This window comes from Gymnogyps californianus, chromosome 6 (genome assembly GCF_018139145.2).
Source record: "Gymnogyps californianus isolate 813 chromosome 6, ASM1813914v2, whole genome shotgun sequence".
In the NCBI taxonomy this organism is placed as follows: Eukaryota; Metazoa; Chordata; class Aves; order Accipitriformes; family Cathartidae; genus Gymnogyps; species Gymnogyps californianus.
Genome location: NC_059476.1, coordinates 31,081,783 through 31,103,204, shown reverse-complemented (window position 1 = coordinate 31,103,204; position 21,422 = coordinate 31,081,783). Strand labels below are relative to the sequence as shown.

At 36.8% G+C, this 21,422-nt stretch overlaps 1 protein-coding gene across 2 annotated transcripts in view; it reads left to right on the top strand.

Annotated features, from left to right (window-relative positions):
• Positions 1-21,422, top strand: part of PARG (poly(ADP-ribose) glycohydrolase) — a 72,321-nt gene that overhangs the window by 34,025 nt on the left and 16,874 nt on the right. For both annotated transcript variants that reach the window (XM_050898568.1, XM_050898567.1), the window contains exons 10-13: positions 12,120-12,199; positions 14,638-14,698; positions 15,374-15,449; positions 17,768-17,915. In XM_050898568.1, coding sequence (XP_050754525.1) covers positions 12,120-12,199; positions 14,638-14,698; positions 15,374-15,449; positions 17,768-17,915 — 365 coding nt within the window. The remainder of the gene's footprint in view (positions 1-12,119; positions 12,200-14,637; positions 14,699-15,373; positions 15,450-17,767; positions 17,916-21,422) is intronic.

Below are 21,422 nucleotides of genomic sequence, written 5' to 3'. Positions count from 1 at the left end.
TGTTAAAATAAACCTGTCCTTGTTGCTACAAATGAGCCTAAAAAGGTTTCAAGACCACAATAAGAATTTAATTAAAGATACTCTGATTTCTAAACAAGCACTTAGTCTTTTTTCCTCAATGCTAGCTTCCAGACAGATTTGATTAGAAAGTTTTCTTTACATCTTTTATTTTTTAAATATGGTTATTTCAATTTTAAATGGAGGAAGAGGATGGAGACATTTCCTGCTGCAGAATATTATGGTTCACATGGACTTGTAGATTAGAAATGAGAGTTTGTCATCTTCTGGGCACTTCCATACAAGTCTGTGTAGATCAACCTTAAGTTTATTAGGCTGGAGCTTGGATAGAAAAACTCTAGGTCAATAATCTTATTCCTCACAGTTAACATAAGTAGCGTATATGCTTTGAAAACTGAGATGAAATATAAAAATACTGTTACCTGTGATCTAGCACACTTGGGTACGTGTGTCATAAGAGCTATATTAGACTAGAACTTCCCAGAATAAATTGCCAGGCATGCTGATGTGCTGCTAATGGTTTTGGTGCTTGCTGTCTTTAAGGGCTAGCACAGGTTTCTCTATCCTGTGTATTTCAGAAGAGGGAGCAGGGTTACTGTCTTGATAATGTATTCCAGCAATGCAGTGGGTTACAAAAGAGAAGTGTGGGTGGGCATTAATGTGCCATACAATTGAGTGTATTTTTCCACCATTAGTTCATAAGAACAAATAAATGAAAAGTACCATCCATGCATTAAAAAAGATTTCTGTTCAGAGCAGTGAAAAGGATAGTAACGTTCTGGAAGGAGTTCTGTTTGATTGTACCAGCTACACACTTCTGGGTGAATTTGGTGGGTTTTTTAAAGGACCTTAAGGTACTAGTTTTTATTGTAACTTAAGCATGTTATAAATCAAGCAGTTAAATTCTTACCAACTACAGAATAAAATGCTGTTAAATCACTGGAGTAAATTCATATTCTTTTCTATGAGCATTGCACAGCAATGTAAAGTCACAGTAGTACAATGTAATACTAGTGGTTAACTTGGGGCATGATATTTTGAACTACTTTTAAATAAAAAAGCCTTGGCAAATTATTAGGTAAATAGTTTCCTGCCATTGACTTAAAGAATGACCAGTATAAAGTATTAACTATTCAGGATTTTCTGCCCTATTCCAGTGAGTCCTCCTTTGTTTTCTGACTTGGCTTCCTAGTGCTATCACTTATAGTAAGTTCCAACAATGTTATTTAAAAGGGGGTAATACAGCAGACAACCTTCAGGCCTTCCTCTTGCATTATGGATGAGGTAATGCTCAGCTTTTAGTCACATAGGGTAGAAAGCCATTTTTATTCGTGTAAGTGCAAGAACATTGTTGCCAAACTGCAGAAAAGAAGGGAAGCTGATGTCCTCTGGTTGTTGAGGATTAAAAGAGGCTCTTCCTCAGTCTTTGCCAATTTATGTGATTTTCATATAATTGGTTTCCTTTTTCAGTCCTTTTTTTTTTACTTAACCATTTGTTGGACCAAAATCCCGCCCCTCGTGTATTTCTGCATTTGATAGTGAGCAGATTAGTGGAGTAGAATACAAGGTATGACAGGCAGTGGATAAAATAAGAAGGAATGTGTCAGTGAGAGGGGGACTGGCAGGATAAAAGCAAAAGGAGATTGAAGAGAGTGGTGGAGAGAGTACTACAAGAATTTAGTTTTCTATTGTGCTACTGTATGTAACCTGACTTAGTTGAAATCTAAAATGAAGGGGGAGAAGGAGGATGGATAGTATCCCATTTCCTTTTCCCTCCTGTCAACTCTGTATTTTCTCACCCTGCAAAGTTAGTTCTTTAGTAGCAAGGACAGAGAATAAAATGTCATGTTTTCAGCCATCATTTCAGACTTGTAAAGACAACAAGATTTGGTCCATTGCAGTGTCTGTTTTCAGCTTTTACAAAAAAGCCTTTCGTGAAGCTGGATATACTCAAAATGCAGTAGGCAATGACTGAAGTTAAAATGTTTGTGACTTTTTTTTCCTCTTTATAACAATGTTTTAATATAAAGGCTTTGGAGGCTGCTGCTCTGCTCTGTCTGCTTAGGGATAGGCATAACAGATTGTTCCACACAGCAACCCTTTCTCCCCACAGTATTATGGTCTGCAGCTTTGTCCAGACTTAGTTCTTTCCTCAGCATAATTCATCTGCTACATGACTGTGAATGAATGACTTTGGTTTTTGGGTGCAAAAAAATAATCTGCCATGGTTCCCTAACGAAGCAAAATTCCTGAGCGGATGCTAGCGTTTGAGGGATTTTTTTCTTTGGCAAATGTGGTGTTCCTCAATTCCACTATGCATGCCCTTTCTACATTCACACAAAAGGCTTCCACCCCTCCCCTCAACTCTGAGACTGAAAAAATAAAATTTGTGCCTTAAGGTAGAGACACAACTGTATAAGCTGTTTCTTTCTTGTGTTTTCAATTTTACACAGCAGTCATTTATCAATTCACTTTATGCAGACTTAAACATTAGTACCTTTTTATACACTATAAAATAATTATGGTTTCTACATTTAAATGCTGTCATGTTCCCCCTTCCCTCCCAGTATTCTCCCTGCTTTAGGTTTTTATGTGATATTAACTAGCATACTGTGACTTCCACCCATACTCCCCCCAAGGTACAAATCTGTTTGACAAAACAACAGACAGTCAGAGCAAGATATTGAGAATGTACTCTGGGGTTTTTGGGGGGCTTTTTGGGATTGGTTTTTTTTTCTTCTTCCTCTGTTAAGCATTTTCTGGTGCGCCAGTGCTTGGCACTGTTACTGCAGTGATGATGGCAAGTTGTTTGAATGCTGGTGCATGTGCTAATAACTGCAACTGATTGGAAGGAAGGCCATTCTATGTGTTAATATTAACATGTCATCTATGCTTTACCTCTCCTCTACTGCCTGTTGGTCTTGCCAGATGAGCGGAGAAAAAAAATGAGCATTCCTCTTCTGACACTGAAGCACTTAGTTTAATAGTATGTTGTGACATCGACTGTCTGTTTTGATTGTTCATTGTGCTACAGACTGAAAGTCACCTGTGTATAATGAAACACTCAGTAATTTAATTGAATTCTTCCCTTTCGTACTTGGCAAGGATGGGCCTATTATGATTCTTAAGTCATTAATAACATCATTCATTTCAAATATAGTTAATAAAATGGAATTCGTAGTTTAACTTTCAGAGCTTTAATATTTATGAATTCTAGTGGATAGAATGACATCCGTTCAGTGGCCAAACGTTAGATCATACTAAATAGCATAAAATGCTGCTTCCGTTCAAAATATCAAGCTAAATTTAGAGTTCAATTTTTCTTTTTAAAAACACTTTTATAATATATAAGATGGAAATAGATTGGGCAGCTTTATGCAAAACTATCCCATCACAAAAGAAAGAAATAACTAAATTTGTTATTTCATTCCTCTTACTGATAAATTTTCCATGGAAGTTGCATGCTGGTTGAATGTAGAGCATGAATTGCATTGACTCTTCTGAGATCATCTCTACAATTATGACATTGGCTGCACAGTTTGAAGTAGTTTCTTATGGTGCATTTATTTTTTTATAAGATGCTGAAATGGATACTGTCCACTGTCATACAAGACTTTGCTGTGGAGGTTTTTCTTCCCCCTTGTTGACCAAGTTATCAGACCTGTGTGTTAACAGTATAGAACTTGGTAATTTAGGAAACTACCTAGTTTGATTATATGTAAAAGCAAAGTATAAGGAAAAAAACTTCTGCAATCTTGAGTCAGTGTTCTGGATGACTGAAAAGGAGACGAGTTTGTCAAGGACCCACTTTGCTTTTGCTGTGTCTTTGACCTGCTACACATCTGTTCTTAGTTGTTGTATCAAGTTACAGTAACTCCTCTGTTTTCCTTTTTCAAAAAACTACTGTAGTTAAACTGGAGAAACTATGCATCTGTAATAGCTCCCATCAAAGCAATTGAGGTTGAATTCATAATTGAAGGTAGTATGTCTAATGACATAAGCCTGGTAGATCTTTTGGCACGTATATTAGTGGATGCTCTGGTCTGAAACTGCCAGTATTCCACTAGGACTGAATTTCTTAATCTCTATCAAACAAACCTCTAAAGTAATTTCAAGTGATTGGAAATGAGGGGAAAAACCCACTAGTTAAAATATATGTGTCTTTTATGGAATGTATGATATATGAAAGGAAATGGGCAAACTGTATAGTACATTTATGCAGGAGAATTGAAATCTAATTTACCAGTAATGCAATTGTCTCTTCATAAACAACATCAATTTTGCAACAATAATGAGTATTCTCTGGGGAATAATTATCTAGCAAGTTTGAGAGACGTTAGTTTGGACTGAGATGCATTGCTCCTCTGAAAAGTGGTTCTCGGTTTTCTGAGTTTACAGAGACTGATCATAGAAAACTGATTCTGTTATGCATTCCTTAGGTATATGTTCTAATCAGCCTTGGATGGAATGCTTTAAGTAGAGTATAACTTTCTGAAAAATTTAAAATAAACATTTGTGTTTGGAAATCATTAAATACTCTTTAAATAGACAATTTTAAAAGGTCGCTATTCTTCACGAGTCTGGCATAATTACTTTGCTGTAGTGATTAAAACAGTACTCAATCTGAATATTTTTTTGTTAGCTTACTAAATATAGTAATTTAGTCCAGAACGTAGTTGTACCATGCTATGGGATGTCTTTTGTTTTAGATCCTCAGGGTAAAACATTTTACCCTGCTGTTCCGTGGTGTTGAGTACTTGGAGTTAGCATCTTGTCATTCCATCAAAGTCAAGTATCAATCTGAAGTATTTTAAGACTCCTAAATCACCAAAACTTTTTCTTAAAACAAGTTTATAATGCTCCAAGTTACTTGCCACAATAAACAAAAGTACAAAATGAAAAGCACAGAGAATAGAGATGTGCGTATATGTGAGTGTCTGAGATGGAAAGAGAGTTTTTGCATCTATATTACCAGCAAAATTACATTGCTCAATTTTTTGTTTATACAAATCATAAAAGTCACTATTTATCTAGAGATGAAGTTCTGATTAAATATAAGGGTGTTGAATAGTACGATGTTCTTAAATAACTTTGAGGTGACAATAGCTCATACCTATGACACATGACAGTAAATAAGAAATTGCCTATGAGGTTGAATTATTGAATGTATTGTTTTTCTCCTACTTGATGCCAAGGAATTTCAAAAACTCTAAATTACATCCTGTATAAACAGAGAAAAGGAAGGCGGTTTTAATACAGAAAGATGGAATTCATGTTATTAACTGGAAGAGACATACACTAGGCACCAGAAAAGCAGAACTGAGGTTGCTGTACCTGACTTGTGTAAGGTTGTGCTACATTTTCCTGTCGGGAAGTGCAAGATCTGGACAGTGGCGTTTCCTTTTGTGCTGTCAGAGCTGGTTAATTTGTCTGCCTTTAATCTCTCTGGGAGGAATTTCTCATCTGGATTATTCTACTTCTGATTTATATAGAGTCCAAATTTCATGAACTGAAGTTTTGATATTCTAAATAGCTTTACTTTTAGTTCTCACAAAATATTTTCAATGGCTGCAGGACTTTCTAGTAAGGGTTTATATTTTATATTGGATATAAGAATTTTCCATTTTAAATTTGCTAAAGTTTCCTCATCTTATGTTATTTGATGTTTAAGTATTTAAAGTTGTCTAGGGCAGTGGTCTCCAAACTTTTTTGATCGCACATGCCTATCAGTAAAAATCTTTTGAGCATGCACTCCCAATATATGCGTGCTTATTTACTTAGAAATTACATACATGTGCTGCTATACTAATATATTACTTTCTAAAATATGCACAAAAAAAGAAATTAAAAAGGATGAGATAAAGATTAAATAAAAACTATTTAAAATATATATTTTTATTTTATGAATGGTACAAAAATATTTTCTTCCTGTATCCTAGTGTATTGTCTTGCGCACCCCCTGGGGTGCTTTAAAGACCAGAGTGGGTCTGGGGTATTGCTATTCACAAAATACAGGTAGGTAAGCAGGAAGGAAACATTGTGTAATTCATTTCTCTTGATAAGGGGAGTGTAAATGGTAGCAATGAAATGCTTGTTGCAGCAATACTCTTCATGAAAAGTCCTTGACCAGTAACTGATTGAAACTATTTTCCATCTTTTTCATTGAAGCAAAGCTTTAGTGATGTAGCACTCTGGTTTAAAAGGCAGATAAATATTTCTGTATGGGGAGGAACCGCACCCAATACATAATCAATTGAAACGGCTTTCTCAGAAAATACTTCAGGCAAAGGATACAGGTAATTAATGTAATTCCAGTTATTCCTTATGGTAGGCTGAATTGCTTTCATATATTTAGAAAGTGAAAGAGTGTTTTCTCTATCCTGTGCAGTCATGTGATAAGCACACATAATTATATACACATTCCAACTCTTACATGATGGGGTTCTCTCTCTGTGCACATTAATGCTTACAGGTTTCCTAGACATTAGATACACTAGTATCTATAGGTGGTCCTTAATATGTGTGTGACTAAGGTTACCTTGAGCACAATTGAATAAAAATGTCAAATAATACTGTGACAGAACCCTTACTGAAACAAAGTGTTTTGATCAACTGTGCTTAGGATTGCAAATCAAAGCTTAAAAAAATACTTCATTGCAAATGTGATACTGTTTTCGAAAAAGGGAGAGTTTTATTTTTCTCTTCTGTTCGTGAAACTCCACTTCTTTATTTTCCGGGGAAAAAAAAATTGCAGGAGAAAGATGGAAGTGATGCTTCTTGTGTGCTCCCCAGTGCAACCGATGTAATCCAAAATGATGAGTTTATTGTGCCATTCAACAGTATGTTAGTTTTTCCTTTAGGGTTCCGTGTATCAGTATGAAATTTTAGTAGTTCCCGTTGAGGTTGCTAGCAATTGAGAATGCTCAGCCTTTTAATGAAAATAGCCCTCAGTCATATGGAGAGTAATACAAGTTTGACAGTAACATACGTAAGCATAGTATTTCCACCCCTACATGTATACATCAGATAAGCTTAGGCTTGAAATGCAACAAGATACAAAAAGCAAGATGCTTGGTTTATTCTTTTTTCCAAGTGTTTTGTCATCCTATACATGAGACTAAAGCTCTGTTTAGTGATTAGCTCCATTCTTGAGGTTGAAGGTAACGTCTATTCAGTATTTTCATTTCTGCCTTAGCTTTCCATCCTTCCGCCTGCTCAGTCCCTTTACTGGGTGAAATTCATCTATCCATGCTACTGCCTTGTAAATCCTTCTTCCACTTTTATTTGTAGGAGAAAAATGAGGTTTTAGTAAAACGTCTTGCACTTGCTTAGATGCCATGTTATCTTTAGTGAGATCACACTAAAATACAAGAAACAATACAAGTGTGTCTTAAACTATAGTAGTAAAGAAAGAGGTACTTTTTAGTGCCTGTGGTAGTTAAGAAAAAGCACACATAGTTAATTATGGGGACCATAAGCATAAAACTGTATCCATGCTTTTACAAACAGCACACATGAAATGCCATGGATTTATGAATGGGAAGTATTCTTTGAAGTATGATCCATACTGCAAATTTTTGCATATTGTTACAGTGTGGACAGCTTTCTGAGTCTTATGATAGGTTCTGATTTCAATGTAAAGACATGATTATACTCTTTGAAAAGAAACATTCAAAGGAAGCCTGGCCTGGGGATGGAAAGATGCAGGTTGGGGATGGAAATACCGATAGGAAATTATTTAACTGGGAGGTTAAACCACATGATTGTAATGGTTACTTCTGCTTGTAAAAATTACTGGAGCCAGTTCTTCAAGTAACATCAAGGGATCAATCTAGCTCCTTGGAAATTAAATTTTACAAGTAAATGACTGTATTTTAATTATACCTTACTCGGAAACAATGTATTTTGGAACTGTTTACTTAAGCTGGTTCAACTTTTCCCCAGTAAACTGTATGCATGCCAAGGTCACTTTTGTGTAGCTCTTATTAAATCGTGTTGATGTTGCATCATTGGAAATGCATCCTTTGAAGTACCTTGCAGATTTGCCACTTGTGTCAGCGCTCGAAGGACTTACGAGCAGATTCTTGAGAGTTTTTTTGGCTCCAACTTTCTAAGGTGGAAATGTTGGTTGAAAATAAAACAATTTTGAGTTTGCAGTCAATGAGACTGCAAAAACCAGGATATTGATTACACTTTTAAAATGCTTTTTTCCACCCTAAAATTTTAGAACCCTAATACAAAACAAATGCACACGTTTTTGTAATAATTACTGAAATAGTATAAACCATTGCCTTGTAACTTTACTGTATGTTTACTGACAGTTGATGAGTAATTTTTAAGATTTTTTTTTTACATTTTTCCCAATATCAGTTCTTATTTTTAATGTTTCTCATACATAGGATTTATCTTTAGAACAGTTGAATTAAGTGTCTGAATATTTGCTAGGAAAGAGTTTTCATTTAGCCACAATGCCTTTAACAATCTACTTTGTGTTTATGAAATTGTTCACTCATCTACTTTCTTATGTTTTTAAATCTCTGACCTTGGTTCCTCGAATACTTAAGTGTATTTCTGTAGAGGTCTTTTATTTGATTAACATTGCCACTACCCTGGCTTAGAAGCTGGAGAGCCAGAGATAAATTTGCAGCTGTGTTTGGTGATCAGCCCTGCAAGCTTTCTTAGCTCCTGTATCTGCTAAATGGAAGTTAGCTGCATGGCAGTGGGAACATCTTGTACAAAGCAAAACGGCTTACAGATGCAGTTGCCAGTAATATTTCAATTACTTCGACTGAAAGTGGGCTTGCAGTGCTTTGCATTTGATTTACAGTGTACTTCATTTGGATGAGTTTTTTAATTGGAATTAATGGGTTTTGGCCTTGGGTTCTTTTATGTGGTTTCCACTTACATTTTTTGGGTGGTATTTTTTTAGTAGGATCTGTGTCTCGGAGCTTGAGGAAGAATTTTATTTAATATCTTATGGATGCCCTCATCTAGCTTTGTTCTTCAAAATAGTGATATTTGCCTCAGAAATAAAACTTGTCATAATGTTGCCTAATTGAACCTTACTTCTGAAATGATCAAGGCTAAAACGTTCATAACTTTGCCATGTTATATCCTCACTGAAATTCATGGGGCAGGACTGGGCCATTTTCAACTGTTGTAAATATCACTGGCTTTTAGTGTTGCATTCACAAAGATGACTGGTTACTTTGTGCTGTGCTTAAGAAAGCTTGGCTGCCTGCGTGTATTAGGGGGAGGGGTGTTGGGTTTTCTCTTGTGCTTTTCTTCGGACCTCTAGTATAGTTTGGTGAAAGTCTTCTGGATCATTGATGTCATTGTGATATGGTTTCTGTGGAAATTTAAAAGAACATATGAAGCAATCAAATTCAACTGAATGAATATCAATAACTTTAATTCGATACTGTGAGGGTTTAAGGCTAATTTGTAGCCCATTGAAATCTGTGGGGATTTTTCCACTGGTCTAATTGGCCTTTAAAACAAATTCCTAATGTTGTAAAGCACTCTTACTTGAAATAGCTGAAGGCAAGAGTTCCTTGGTCTGGTTATAGGAAAATATGCAAGTAATATACTAGTGTTTTGTATTTTGCAAACATATATATAATAAAAAGCATGTTTGCAGATAGCCATCTTCAGTTTGCCGCTAGCTTGCTAATAAAGGTAAATTCTAGACACAGAAAATATGAAGTAAATACAAGCATATTAATCTAAGACATGGTGTCTTCAACCTGCCATAAATGGCTGTCCTTTTATGAGTGCGTTCTGTTTTGGACAAACATCATTTGTGGTGGATTCAGTCCTAGAACGTGTGGGTAGGACTGCTGTTGCCTGCTTTTGTTTTTAATAAATAAGTAATTTTTTAAAATTTATTTTTCTGTAGTTAACAGTGGATTTTCAAAGAGAAAGTACAATTTATGTTAAGTCATAGCAAGGAAAAGCAAATATTGTGAGGAGGAGAAGGGTGATGAGAGCTCTTGGGCTGCTATAAAAGATTGGATGCATGTAGTTACTGGGTGCATATAGCTACTAGGTCAAAATACAGGTAATTTTGAACGCCACAATATTCTTCTGTCCCCACTGTATGGAGTATCCCTCTACAGCAAGAGATGCCTGTGCCGGAACCCAGTGCTTTTCAAATTTTGTGCTGCCCTGGGGTTTTTACCCAGCCATATAGGGCTAGAACAGAAATACAGATATCTCTTATTATTGTAGTTACAGATGGTGTTTGGGGAATATTTATCTCCTATAAATGAGATTTTTCAGAAGCAAATCAGCATTACTCTAGCTTTGATCCCAGAGGATAAAGAAGAGAGGTAGTTATCACAGCTTTTAACAAGAGAAAAGACAGGCCAATGCTGAACACTTTGGATTTAAAAAAATATTTGGTTGAAATTCCCTACGTGACAGAGTGACTGCATTTTTGTGGGTAATTGCAATGGATGAAACCAAGTTCGTCTGCCTTGCGTTGCCTTTTAGCTTGATCTGACTTCCATCAGGCATGGTTTTTCCAGTTCTGGACTTCTCCTGCTCAGTCTGCTAGTTATGCCAAATCATGTATCGCCTTTGTGACATGAAGAACTCTCTCCTAAGAGTTTGCAACATAAGCAAGATTTCAATTTGATGTGAAGAGGCAAAAACTAGTAAAGGCGTGATTGGGATAATAGATAAAGTAACCAGTTTAAAGGATTCATACCAAATGAGATTTCCAGATAAAAGGTCAGAGATAATTTATGCATTTAGGCAAGATGTGCACATACACACGCGTGCGCACACACACACACATCAGCTCTTTCTTTAGGCAAGACCTGCACACACACGTGCATATCAACTCTTTCTTTTATGAACCCCTTATTAGTTGTGCAAGCACAGCCCCTTGATAGAACTTGCATGTTGGCCCATTTTAAAATAGACTAAGTCTGGAGTTTGCATTCTTAAAGTCCCGATTGATTATTCAAAGAATAAAAAATTTTTCATAAACCCTTTTTAACTTTTTAAAATTAGCTTCTGTGACTTAATACAGATTTTAGATTAAATTGATCTCTCTAGCATGTGTACTTCATAAAAATTTTTAAATACTGAAAAAATCTAGTTCACTTCACTACTAAAAGCTAAATTCACCTGACAGCGTTCTGGTTTTAAAGGCACATTGTCATTCCAGTACATGGAAACAAATGAATAATGTTGTGTCATTCCTTTGCTTAGACTGTTGGGGGGGGGGGGGGGGGGGGGGGGGGGGGGGGCAATCTTACACCCTCGGGGCTTTCACTGTATCAGACGTATTTTAGTGAACTTGCTACTCAAAGGATATTATTTCTGAAGTCGCCACTATTCTTCCTTCCAGATAAATTCCATTATATGTTGCCAGTAACAATGCCTTGTCACTTTGTTGGAAGTGAAATTAGGTAATGCATGTTCAGGTTGCTGGAAGATAGATGATGCAGTAAAAGTATTTCAACTAACCTTAAAAGAATACATTCACTTAATGGATTAAAAATAGGATGCTTCTTTTTAATGCTTAGGTTTTTACAAATGAATGTTAGAATGCCACTAGTAGCCCAGTGGATGAAGCAGTTTCTGTTGGGGTAGGTTCTTTTCTTTAGAAACGCTGCTGATGCAGTGCAACTCTTGAAAGCAGTATGGTTGCATTAATTCTTGTCCTGCAACTCGCTGAGCTGAAAGTAGGGTAAGACCTTTGGATCTTGGAGTACTCCACATACATGTTTTCACCCCTCAGTCACTTAGTTTAATCCAAGCCAGTCTGTTGCAAATAAAACTAGTAGCTTTCCTGGATGTTCATATTGAAATTATATTTTTTGATATTACAAAATCAGTATGAGTGAGATAGGCATTCACTTAGCATCTTCATCAGAAACTTAGGAAGTGAATGAACTTGTTAATCCTAAAGACCTGTGTTACAGAGGAGCTGTCTAGAGAGTTCTTGCCACAGTAGAGTATTTAAATGCAAGGCTAATAGAAATATGTGCATAGCAGTTTAAAAATCAAATCACAATTCGTAAGTAGCCTAATTACTATGCACTATATCCCTGAAATCTAATTAATTGCTTTTATTTCTTGTTTTTCAGATTGTTTGAAGGACGGTCACCAAGGAAGCCTGAGAAACTTAAGACCCTTTTCTGCTATTTTAGGAGAGTCACAGAAAAAAGTAATCCTTTATTCTTTTTTTGAGCTACAAAGCAGATACATGAAAAATTTAATCCCATTAAATTTAGAAATGGCTCTGCAGCATTATGATGGAAGTGTGTAACAAAAGCCAGCTTGCTAAGTACACTCATATTCATATTAATGTCACTTCTTCTCATATAGATGATGCATGCAGTTAAATTTTTTGCATGGAGCTTATTCTGTTTTCTTTTTTCTGAAATATATATATGGGGCAATGTGTAAAATATATAGAGATATATTATATCTCACATATATAAATGTGTATATGTAAACATACATATGTATAATGTTTGTAATATATTCAACTACTTGCTGCACCACATCAGAGTGAGAATGTAAAGGGAGCTTAGCACCATATGTAGTCATTAAAATCACAGGCTTAAAGATTCTGAATCAAGCTTCGGATTTCCTGCATTATGCACGTTTAGTCCTTTGACTGTAACATCTGTAGTTCTGAGGGATTTTCCCCTGCTTGTGTTGATATTTCAGGTTTTTCCCTTCTGTTCTCCCAAAGCAAAGCTGTTGTGAAGTTTGCCCAGTTCAAATAAAACAAGTGATAGCAAGACATGAGATATCCCCAGCTCTTTTAGAAGTTAGTGTGATATTTTCCTTAATGTGTGTAGTGAGATCTTCTGTTGTTACCGTGAACTTGACCATCTGCATAAGCTTTCAAAAAAAGATGTATTTTTGTGAGAAATGTATCAGAGCTTATATATTGTATTTGAGGAGAGAAAGAGATTTTACTGCAGTAGCATATATCACATCTGCAGCAATATCCTTATTACAGTATTTTTTTAAAAGAACTTTTTCTTTACATGTTATATTTCACTATTAGCTTCATATTCTCTCAGAAGGGTTTGTTTCAAAAGAAAGACAGCTTTGAGCTATTAAATATAAAAATCCCTTTACTTGTTTCAGTCCATCTTCAGTTCATCATTGTAATTCACCACAAATTAAATGCAGCTACATCCTGTTTCAGCTATCAAACTTTCAGCAATGTCAATAGAACTAAATCTCTGAGGTAGAAAGTAAGTTTTGATCTATGTGTGGGACTGAGAAGAGATATAGTGTACTAGCTTTTTTTTTTTTTTTCTTTTAATACTTGAGTAATGTTTTCATGCAAACCAAATTCTAAATTTATGTAGCTGTCCCTGACCCCCTGTGCATATAAAATCTGTTGGGAACATGCTTTATGAAACTACCGTATTAGATTTCTTAATGTTATAACTCTAAATAATATTTAATGAGATTCTTGAGTGCTCTTTTCTTGAATTAAAAATTCCTATCGTACCTTTAAAAGAACCCATTTCTTGTTCTTTTTTGTCCAAGGAATTAGTAAGACTGAAGTAACTTAGCTCTATAAATTACTGTAATAATTTTGCAACTCTTTTTATTGTAAATGATAATTGAATTCCTTGTAAAAGAACACAGTGGAGACTATATCAGCTGAAGCCTTTGTGCTCAAAAGGTGAATGCTTAATTTGTAAAATATGGCCACTGATACCAGAGTTCCCTTGTGGAAAATCACTTGATTACTGAAAGCTGTGCACTTTTTTTTTAAAAGCAAGCAACCCCTTTTTTCCCCAAACCCCTATAATTTTGAAGAACAGCATAGGATTATGTAAGGCTTTTGGAAGGATATGTTTGTGCTTTACATAATGTTTTGAATGTTTTTCACTTACTGGAGCAAAGAAATGAGTCTCAAATGAAGTTTTTATTAGGATGGCATCACCTAGTAAAAGGTTGATATTTTCTTTCTGTTGCAAAACTGAACTTTTTTGAGTAAAATAAGGAGAGAAGATGATAATGCCTCCTTCCTGCAATGAGCAATGGCTCCTCTTTTTCTCTTGAGGGCAGGAGTTTTCTCAGTTGAAATACAGTGAATTTCACTAGCATCCTGGCAGGGCTGAAAACGGCTTGATTTGGAATCCACTAACACTGCATCTTTGACATAGTAGGACTTTCTTGGAAGTATGAGCTGCTGCTTCATCCATCCATAGGTTGAGTACTCTGTGCATTGCCTGTTGACACTGAACAGTAGTCACCTCTAAAGGTTCACAATTTCTTTTTTTCTAAGTGGCAGCACATTTCATTTTAACTTCAACTATCGAGTCTTTCTAGTAGTGTTTACAGTTTAAGTGAAAATCACTTAAGAAATAGTTTTTCCTTGATCTGGGAAAAAAATTAAACTCCAAAGGGAGAATAGAAGTGAATATTTTGGTCTTCATGTTACTTGTTTTCAATTTGAGCATGGGCTGTCAGAGGAAGAGTCAAAGCTGCTCTTGAGGAAAGTTAAGCTGTTGTATTTCTGCCAAGAATGGTGTTTGTTGTAATTTTAAAAGCTTACCACTTAAAATAATCTAAGGACTAAAGCTCCAGCAGTTAATACATTTTCCTCTGGGATTGGTTTGCCTGTAGAACCTACGGGATTGGTGACGTTTACAAGGCAGTGTCTCCAGGAGTTTCCAGACTGGGAAAGGTAAGTCAAACATCCTGTTAATGTAAGAAATTTCTTAAATCAATGACAACTGAATCCCATTCATATGGAATTGATTCAGGCCTGGATGTACTACAGAAAACAATGTTTGGTATGGATTGTTACAGAGAGAAGTACAGAGGGAAGTGGGTGAACTGCCACAAGCAGTTTGAGTACCCTGAGTTTTCCAGTACGTTTGTTTGCCTGTGAAGCCAACAAATCTTAAGTGAATTTTTAAAACAGTAGCACATCTTTGGTGCTGTTGCTTGAGTGGGGAGAAAAGAGAGAGATGACTTGATTTCAGAAATGGCAGGAAATACGATGAAGTATGGGTGATAACCAGCATGAAAACACAAGTGTTGCAGCTTTCTTGCTGGTTAGCAAGTTAATGTGGGACAAACTTGTGTGAAAAACATAGAACTTCAATTTCAAATTTGAGGTTTTATGGTGAAAGAGGTGGAGAAACTGAACAATTGACTATGTTAAACCTTTACAAATTGGTTCTGAAAGGCAAATGCATTTTTTTAACCCATCAGGGTTTGGTTTTTTTTTTTAAACCACCTTATGTTTAAGGTGTGTAAGAAGTTTGGGTTTGGATGGGTTTTCTTTTTAAATGGCTGTCTTTGTGTGGAGATTCTGTAATCATCCTTTCCATACAATATTTTTCCTCAATGATAGATCTCAGAAAAAACTGTCTAGATTGCATGTCACCTATGAAGGCACCATCGAAAGCAATGGACAAGGTATGCTACAGGTAAGCGCATATAACAGTAAATGTGGCTTTATGTCATGTTTTTGTCATACTTTTATGGTCTGCCAGCTTAACGAAGTTATTTGTTTATCGTCAATTGACTTAAATGACAAGATGTTATGCAGTGTAAAAGAAACATCAAAATTAATTCCATGGGCAGTCTTAGTACTGTCAATATTCCCCAGCTCATCTAGGTTTGCATATATACCTGCTACAGAAAGAGCTGACAGAAAATTACAAGCCCTGGACAGCTTCAGGTCTTTTGGTTCAAACCAGGATCAAAGATTGACAAGGTAAAAGTTTCAGGCTGTGATCTTGATGAGTTGTCAAGGGTTTCAGTTTATTTTTAAAAAATTATTCTTGTGCCCCAGACAGTGACCAGGTCAGTGGTTCAGGAGACTTTCTTGCTGCTGCCAGCACCACTGTTTTGGTCTGGGAGCCAGTCAGCAAAAGAAATTCATAAGGAGGATGTCCTGTCCATATCTATAGGAAGGGAACACATTTGAGTTTTCAAATTAGTTGTTTGTTTTTCGCTTTTCTTTTAAAAAAAAAAAAAAAAAAAAAGGTCTGCCTTACAGAGTTTGTTTACCAAAAAAAATTACAACTACTTTGGCCAGGAACAAGTGCTGCAAAGGAAGAGGAGGAGGGAGAATAGGAGGACTTTTTCCTGTGATGCTTTTTGCTCAAACTTTAGAATGTCTCGTGACTTTATGAAACTTGAGCACTGAAATGTGTATTGAAATTATTAAGAACTCAGCAACTGCTTAATAATAACCATTTTTCTGCTGTCTTTCTATTCAACTATACTATCACCTCAGAGGTGAGAAAAGGTTGAATTATGCCTTTTCATGTACTGTTTCTGTTGCACTCTAAAAGTGAGTATTGCCTTGGATGTGATATTTTTCCTCCTGGCTATTTCAAGTCTTATCAAACAAAATATCTCTGCTCAGATGAAGAGAGCTCACTCCAGGAGGGAGCAGGATGACCAAGGCAAGACAACGCAGGAGTCCACAGTGACCCCAGCCTCGGCGGCAAGGTCGCTGGGTGGGACAAACAGAGTCGGGATGGTGACAACAGTTTCTGCTGCCAGGCTGGTGGTCATCAGACAAAGGCGAGGTGATGAGTCAGGTCACCAAGGTCAATCCTAGACGCCCGGTCAGCAAGTGGGCATCAGCAGAGGACAGGGCTGGGCATGGGCCCACACATGATGTGCCTCACGCAAGGTCCAGGGCAAGGGTGTGTGTTTGTATGGGGGCCGTGTGCTGGGGGCGAGGATGGGAGCCCAAGGTGAGGCTGCTCAGCAGAGTTAAAGTGCGTTTGGGGCCCTGACGCACTGAACACTTGGGTAGTTTTCATGTTACTTTTTTGTATCATAGTCAAGTTCAGCAAATCTTAAACAACTGAAGTGTGTGGGTATTTCCAGGATAGAGTTCAGGAACGCTTGCTGTTGTAGCGGCCAGCTCTCGGTGTGCTTTACGCTTGACTCTGACTCCTGAATCAGTTTTGTAATCTACAGCAACTTTTGTTCCCCTCCTGTAAATGTGCTCTCATCAGCTATCTAAATAAAAATCAGTGAGAAGCTAATAGCATTTGAAAGATGAAGTGACTTTTTAAAATTGTAAATTTATATGGGCAGTTAATTTGCATAAATAGTAATCACTTTATTGAATAAACCAAATCCTTTTAAAACTGTTGTCTATATAAAAATGTAATTTGCCAAATATGTATTAATGCAGCAAAAAATAGAGTCCAGAGCTTCTCCATTTCAAGCAGAAACCTTAATGATCAAAATGCCTTGCCTTGTTCAAGTGTATTTCAAGGAGAATTCATAAGAGATTCTTTTAGGTACAGAACAACTGGTACAGGGGCAATGCTAATCTAAAAATGCTTCAGTGTGGATAGCTGGGGCAGAATGCTTATTAAAGAACAACTTAATAATTCTTCGATGTCCATAAAATGCAAAAAGAATACTGTAATTTGCTGTTTTCATCTTTCACATTTACTGAAATGTGTTTTATTCTTAAATATGTGCTCTTCAAAGAAAACCCACAAAACTTGATTCAGAGCATTTGAGATGCAAAACTTTATTTTGCTGTGTCATATCTCACTTGTCTTGTTTTAAGTTTTCTGAGAAGTAGAAAGGAAAAAAGAGAAAGGCGTGCTGTTAATTGGGCTCTGTCCTGCTGTTTGTATTTTTAAGTGATAGTTGCAGATTTCAACAGAATTATTGAAATTTGTACAGGACTTTATTTACCTTGGTAAATGAAAGGATTTTATGCTGTCTGCTTATCTCATAATTCTCCTGAATATATTTTTGCTAGGTTGATTTTGCAAACCGTTTTGTTGGAGGTGGTGTGACCGGGGCAGGACTGGTACAAGAAGAAATTCGTTTTTTAATCAACCCAGAACTGATTGTGTCGAGGCTCATCACTGAAGTTTTGGATCACAATGAATGTCTTATCATCACAGGTTAGTCTTTGCAGAAAATGTTTCACATCTTATTCTGGTTTTATATATAGAAAATATATTTCGAGTTGAAGTTTAGTATGTTTAAATGCTGTAGGGATAAAAAAAGAAAAAAAAAGTCAATACTCATTTGACAACAGGCTTCCTTCTTCAGCCCACCTCTTAGGACCATTGGGCTGCTGTTCCAATAGATGTTTTGTGAAGGAAACAAAAAAATAAAAAGTGACAGCAAGCAGACAGAACTTTTTTTTTATCCTGTATAAACATGTTTGAGAACTCAGTGTCTTTAGGTCTAGCTAAAGAATACTGTTGAGCAATATAGATAAAAGCCACAATTGCCAGCTACTAGCTGATCCCATCTATTAGCAGGTAATGCTTCTGTTACGTTAAAGCAGGGGGCTTTTTTTGTTGCTGTCTGGAATTTGTAATATTTGATATGATCAGTGGGATTGAAAACTCTGAGAAGAGGAACTGCCTTCTGGTTACCAAAAAGGGGAGGAAGTGGAAGAGGAGGAAATCCAGCATCCATTAAAAAGAGTAGAAAGTCAGGAAATGTCTCTTACAGATTTTGATCGTTTCAGTTACAAACATGTGTTTGTGTTACTTGTAAGTTAGTTATGGGTTCATAATTACAACATCAAAAACTAAATTCTTCTCCAGTATGTTGTTGAGGGGCTGTGTATGGAGATGCGCTGTCTGTCCAGTGCTTTGCTGAAAGTGTTTTTCCTTTTGTTACCACCTCTGTCATAGAACTTGGAATGTTTTATTATGCATTGGATCAAAACAGTTAGCATCAAAACACCAAATGTCACTGTTAAGAACTGGAAAGGCCCAGGTCATGCTGTGTGTGTCTCAGTTCTATACACGGGAACACAGTGAGCATTTTTCATGACTGAAAAATAAAATGATGCTATATTTCTTTATTTACTCTAAAGAACAGCTATAAAGAAAAAATACTTGATTGGAGAGATCCTCTGGACAAATATTGTAATAGATTATGTATATTTTATATTTTTCAGTCTGCTATAGTAAAAATGCTGGGTTTAGTTACCTGAGCTGCCTCAGCAGTCAGGAATTTGTACAGGTATTAGAACACCTTTCTTGGAAAAGTCCTTCCAAGCACTTCTTTCTCTTACATGCATGCACAGTAGAAATTTGAGCTTAGATCTTGCAAATCTTACTCTGTCCTGAGCCATTGATTGTACTGGGCAGAGCATCTTTTGTTTTCAGTCTTACACTTGGTACCATCTTTTTAAGATGGTGTTTTATTTTGGTTTTTCACCCTACCAAAATTAATGCCTTTTCTGTGAAAACTTTTTGATAAATTGGCTTTTGTGATTACCTTTTAAAAAAAAATGAATCGGAAAATTCTTGGCCACCGCTGATTTCTGTTGTGTATTTTGGATATACTATAACAAGATTAACATATTGAAGTACTGTCCTCTGGGTGAGGCTCTTCTGGGGAGGGTAAAAACAGAGCGCAGCTATCAGTCTGTGTAATAACTGATTGGGGGAAAACGCTAAATGAATGTTTTGAAAGACCTTCATCCATTCTGCTGCAAAAAATAGTGATTTGGCATGAACAAATAAAGGTGAGGATGTTTTTTCACTGCAGCAATATTCTTTTAGTTTTCTTGAGTACTTTATTGTGTTTTGCAATTAGTATTTGTGATAAGGTGTTCTTCTCTAATGGAAACGGCCATTCCATCATTTTCATTTCGTCCCTGGAGCTCTTCCACCTCAGTTCTTAGCCAAGTCTCCACTGCGTGTCACAATCCTCTTGATAAATTACATTATTTGTGATGCATCTTGACTCAGCGGCCTAATGGGTATAACTGGGCAGCTTAAATTTGCAGAAGAGTCTGAGAAATTGGAGAGAAATTAAATTTGTTGTGATTGCACAGTATCTGGTTAAGATCACTGCTGTAATGAATATGGAACTGGTCATGCAAACAGTCAGGTTCTTCAACACAGACGTCTACCTTCAGAAATGCCAGCAGCAATGCCAAAGATTCCCACAGCTGCATTTCTGGTAGAGCTATGAATAAGTGTCAGTATTTTTCATTCAGGTTTTTTTCTCCTCCCCCCCCCCCCCCCCCCCCCCCCCCCCCCCCCCCCTTTGAGTTCACGTATACTCAGGCAGCGTTAAGAGCAGATGAAGCTGTGTTCCATGACTGCTTTAAATCTACAGATTGAACAACAGCCAGTCCTGACCGCATCTTCGCGATGCATTTTCAGAGACTTCTAAGCACATTACCCGTGCAGTAAATGAGATCAGATAATTGGTTCAGCTGAAAATTTACTCAGAGGGGAAAAATTGTTTTTCAGCTGGATTTAGCAGGCTGATCGTGCCACTGTCTGGAGAGCCAGAAGACTAATGGTGGTGCAAGATAAGGATCAGAAGAACTGATTGAAAGGGAGAGAAGGACCTTCCCCTCACTTTTGGCAGTAAATGTGCGTTTATATTGGTGACTACAAAACTATACTCTTGCGCTTTTCACATGTACTCCTTTTTATTTGGTGCTAGTGGTACTGCCTCTTCAGAGGTATAATTTCTAGCTCATAAGAAATACTAGAGGGACAGTATGGTGGGGTTTTTCCCAATCCCTGGGAACTTTATAATGCCATACAGATCATATTCAAATGAAAAGCTAGACTATGGAGTCTGACACAGGTATATTTATTTTTAGTAATAATTGCAACTCTTTCTAGATGGAAGAGGTCCCATAAGCACTAACACTTGGCAATTTCACTGTTTGTCTGATGCTGTAACTATTACAAGTTTCACAAAGAATATATTTTTGAATAATACTTGTATATACTTTCTTTTGACTTTAGGCTTTTTTATTTTTTGTAGCTTGTTTTTAAAGTTCTGATGGAACTGTACTATTATGCTGTATTTGTGGCTTGGCTTTTTTTACCCCTTTATTTTTTTTATGGTAAGAAAAAAGATTCACCAGAAACATTAGCATATCCAATTGTTGTGGTTTAACCCCAGCCAGCAACTAAGCACCACGCAGCCACTCGCTCACTCCCCCTCAGTGGGATGGGGGAGAGAGTCAGAAGAGTAAGAGTGAGAAAACTCGTGGGTTGAGATAAAGACAGTTCAATAGGTAAAGCAAAAGCCACGCACACAAGCAAAGCAAACCAAGGAATTCATTCACCGCTTCCCATGGGCAGGCAGGTGTGCAGCCATCTCCAGGAAAGCAGGGCTCCACCATGTGTAATGGTTACTTGGGAAGAGAAACGCCATCACTTCGAATGTCCCCCCTCTTCCTTCTTCTTTCCCAGCTTTATATGCTGAGCATGACATCATATGGTATGGAATATCCCTTTGGTCAGCTGGGGTCAGCTGTCCCGGCTGTGTCCCCTCCCAGCTTCTTGTGCACCCCCAGCCTCCTCGCTGGTGGGGTGGGGTGAGAAGCAGCAAAGGCCTTGACTCTGTGTAAGCACTGCTCAGCAACAGCGAAAACATCCCTGTGTTATCAACACTGTTTCCAGCACAAATCC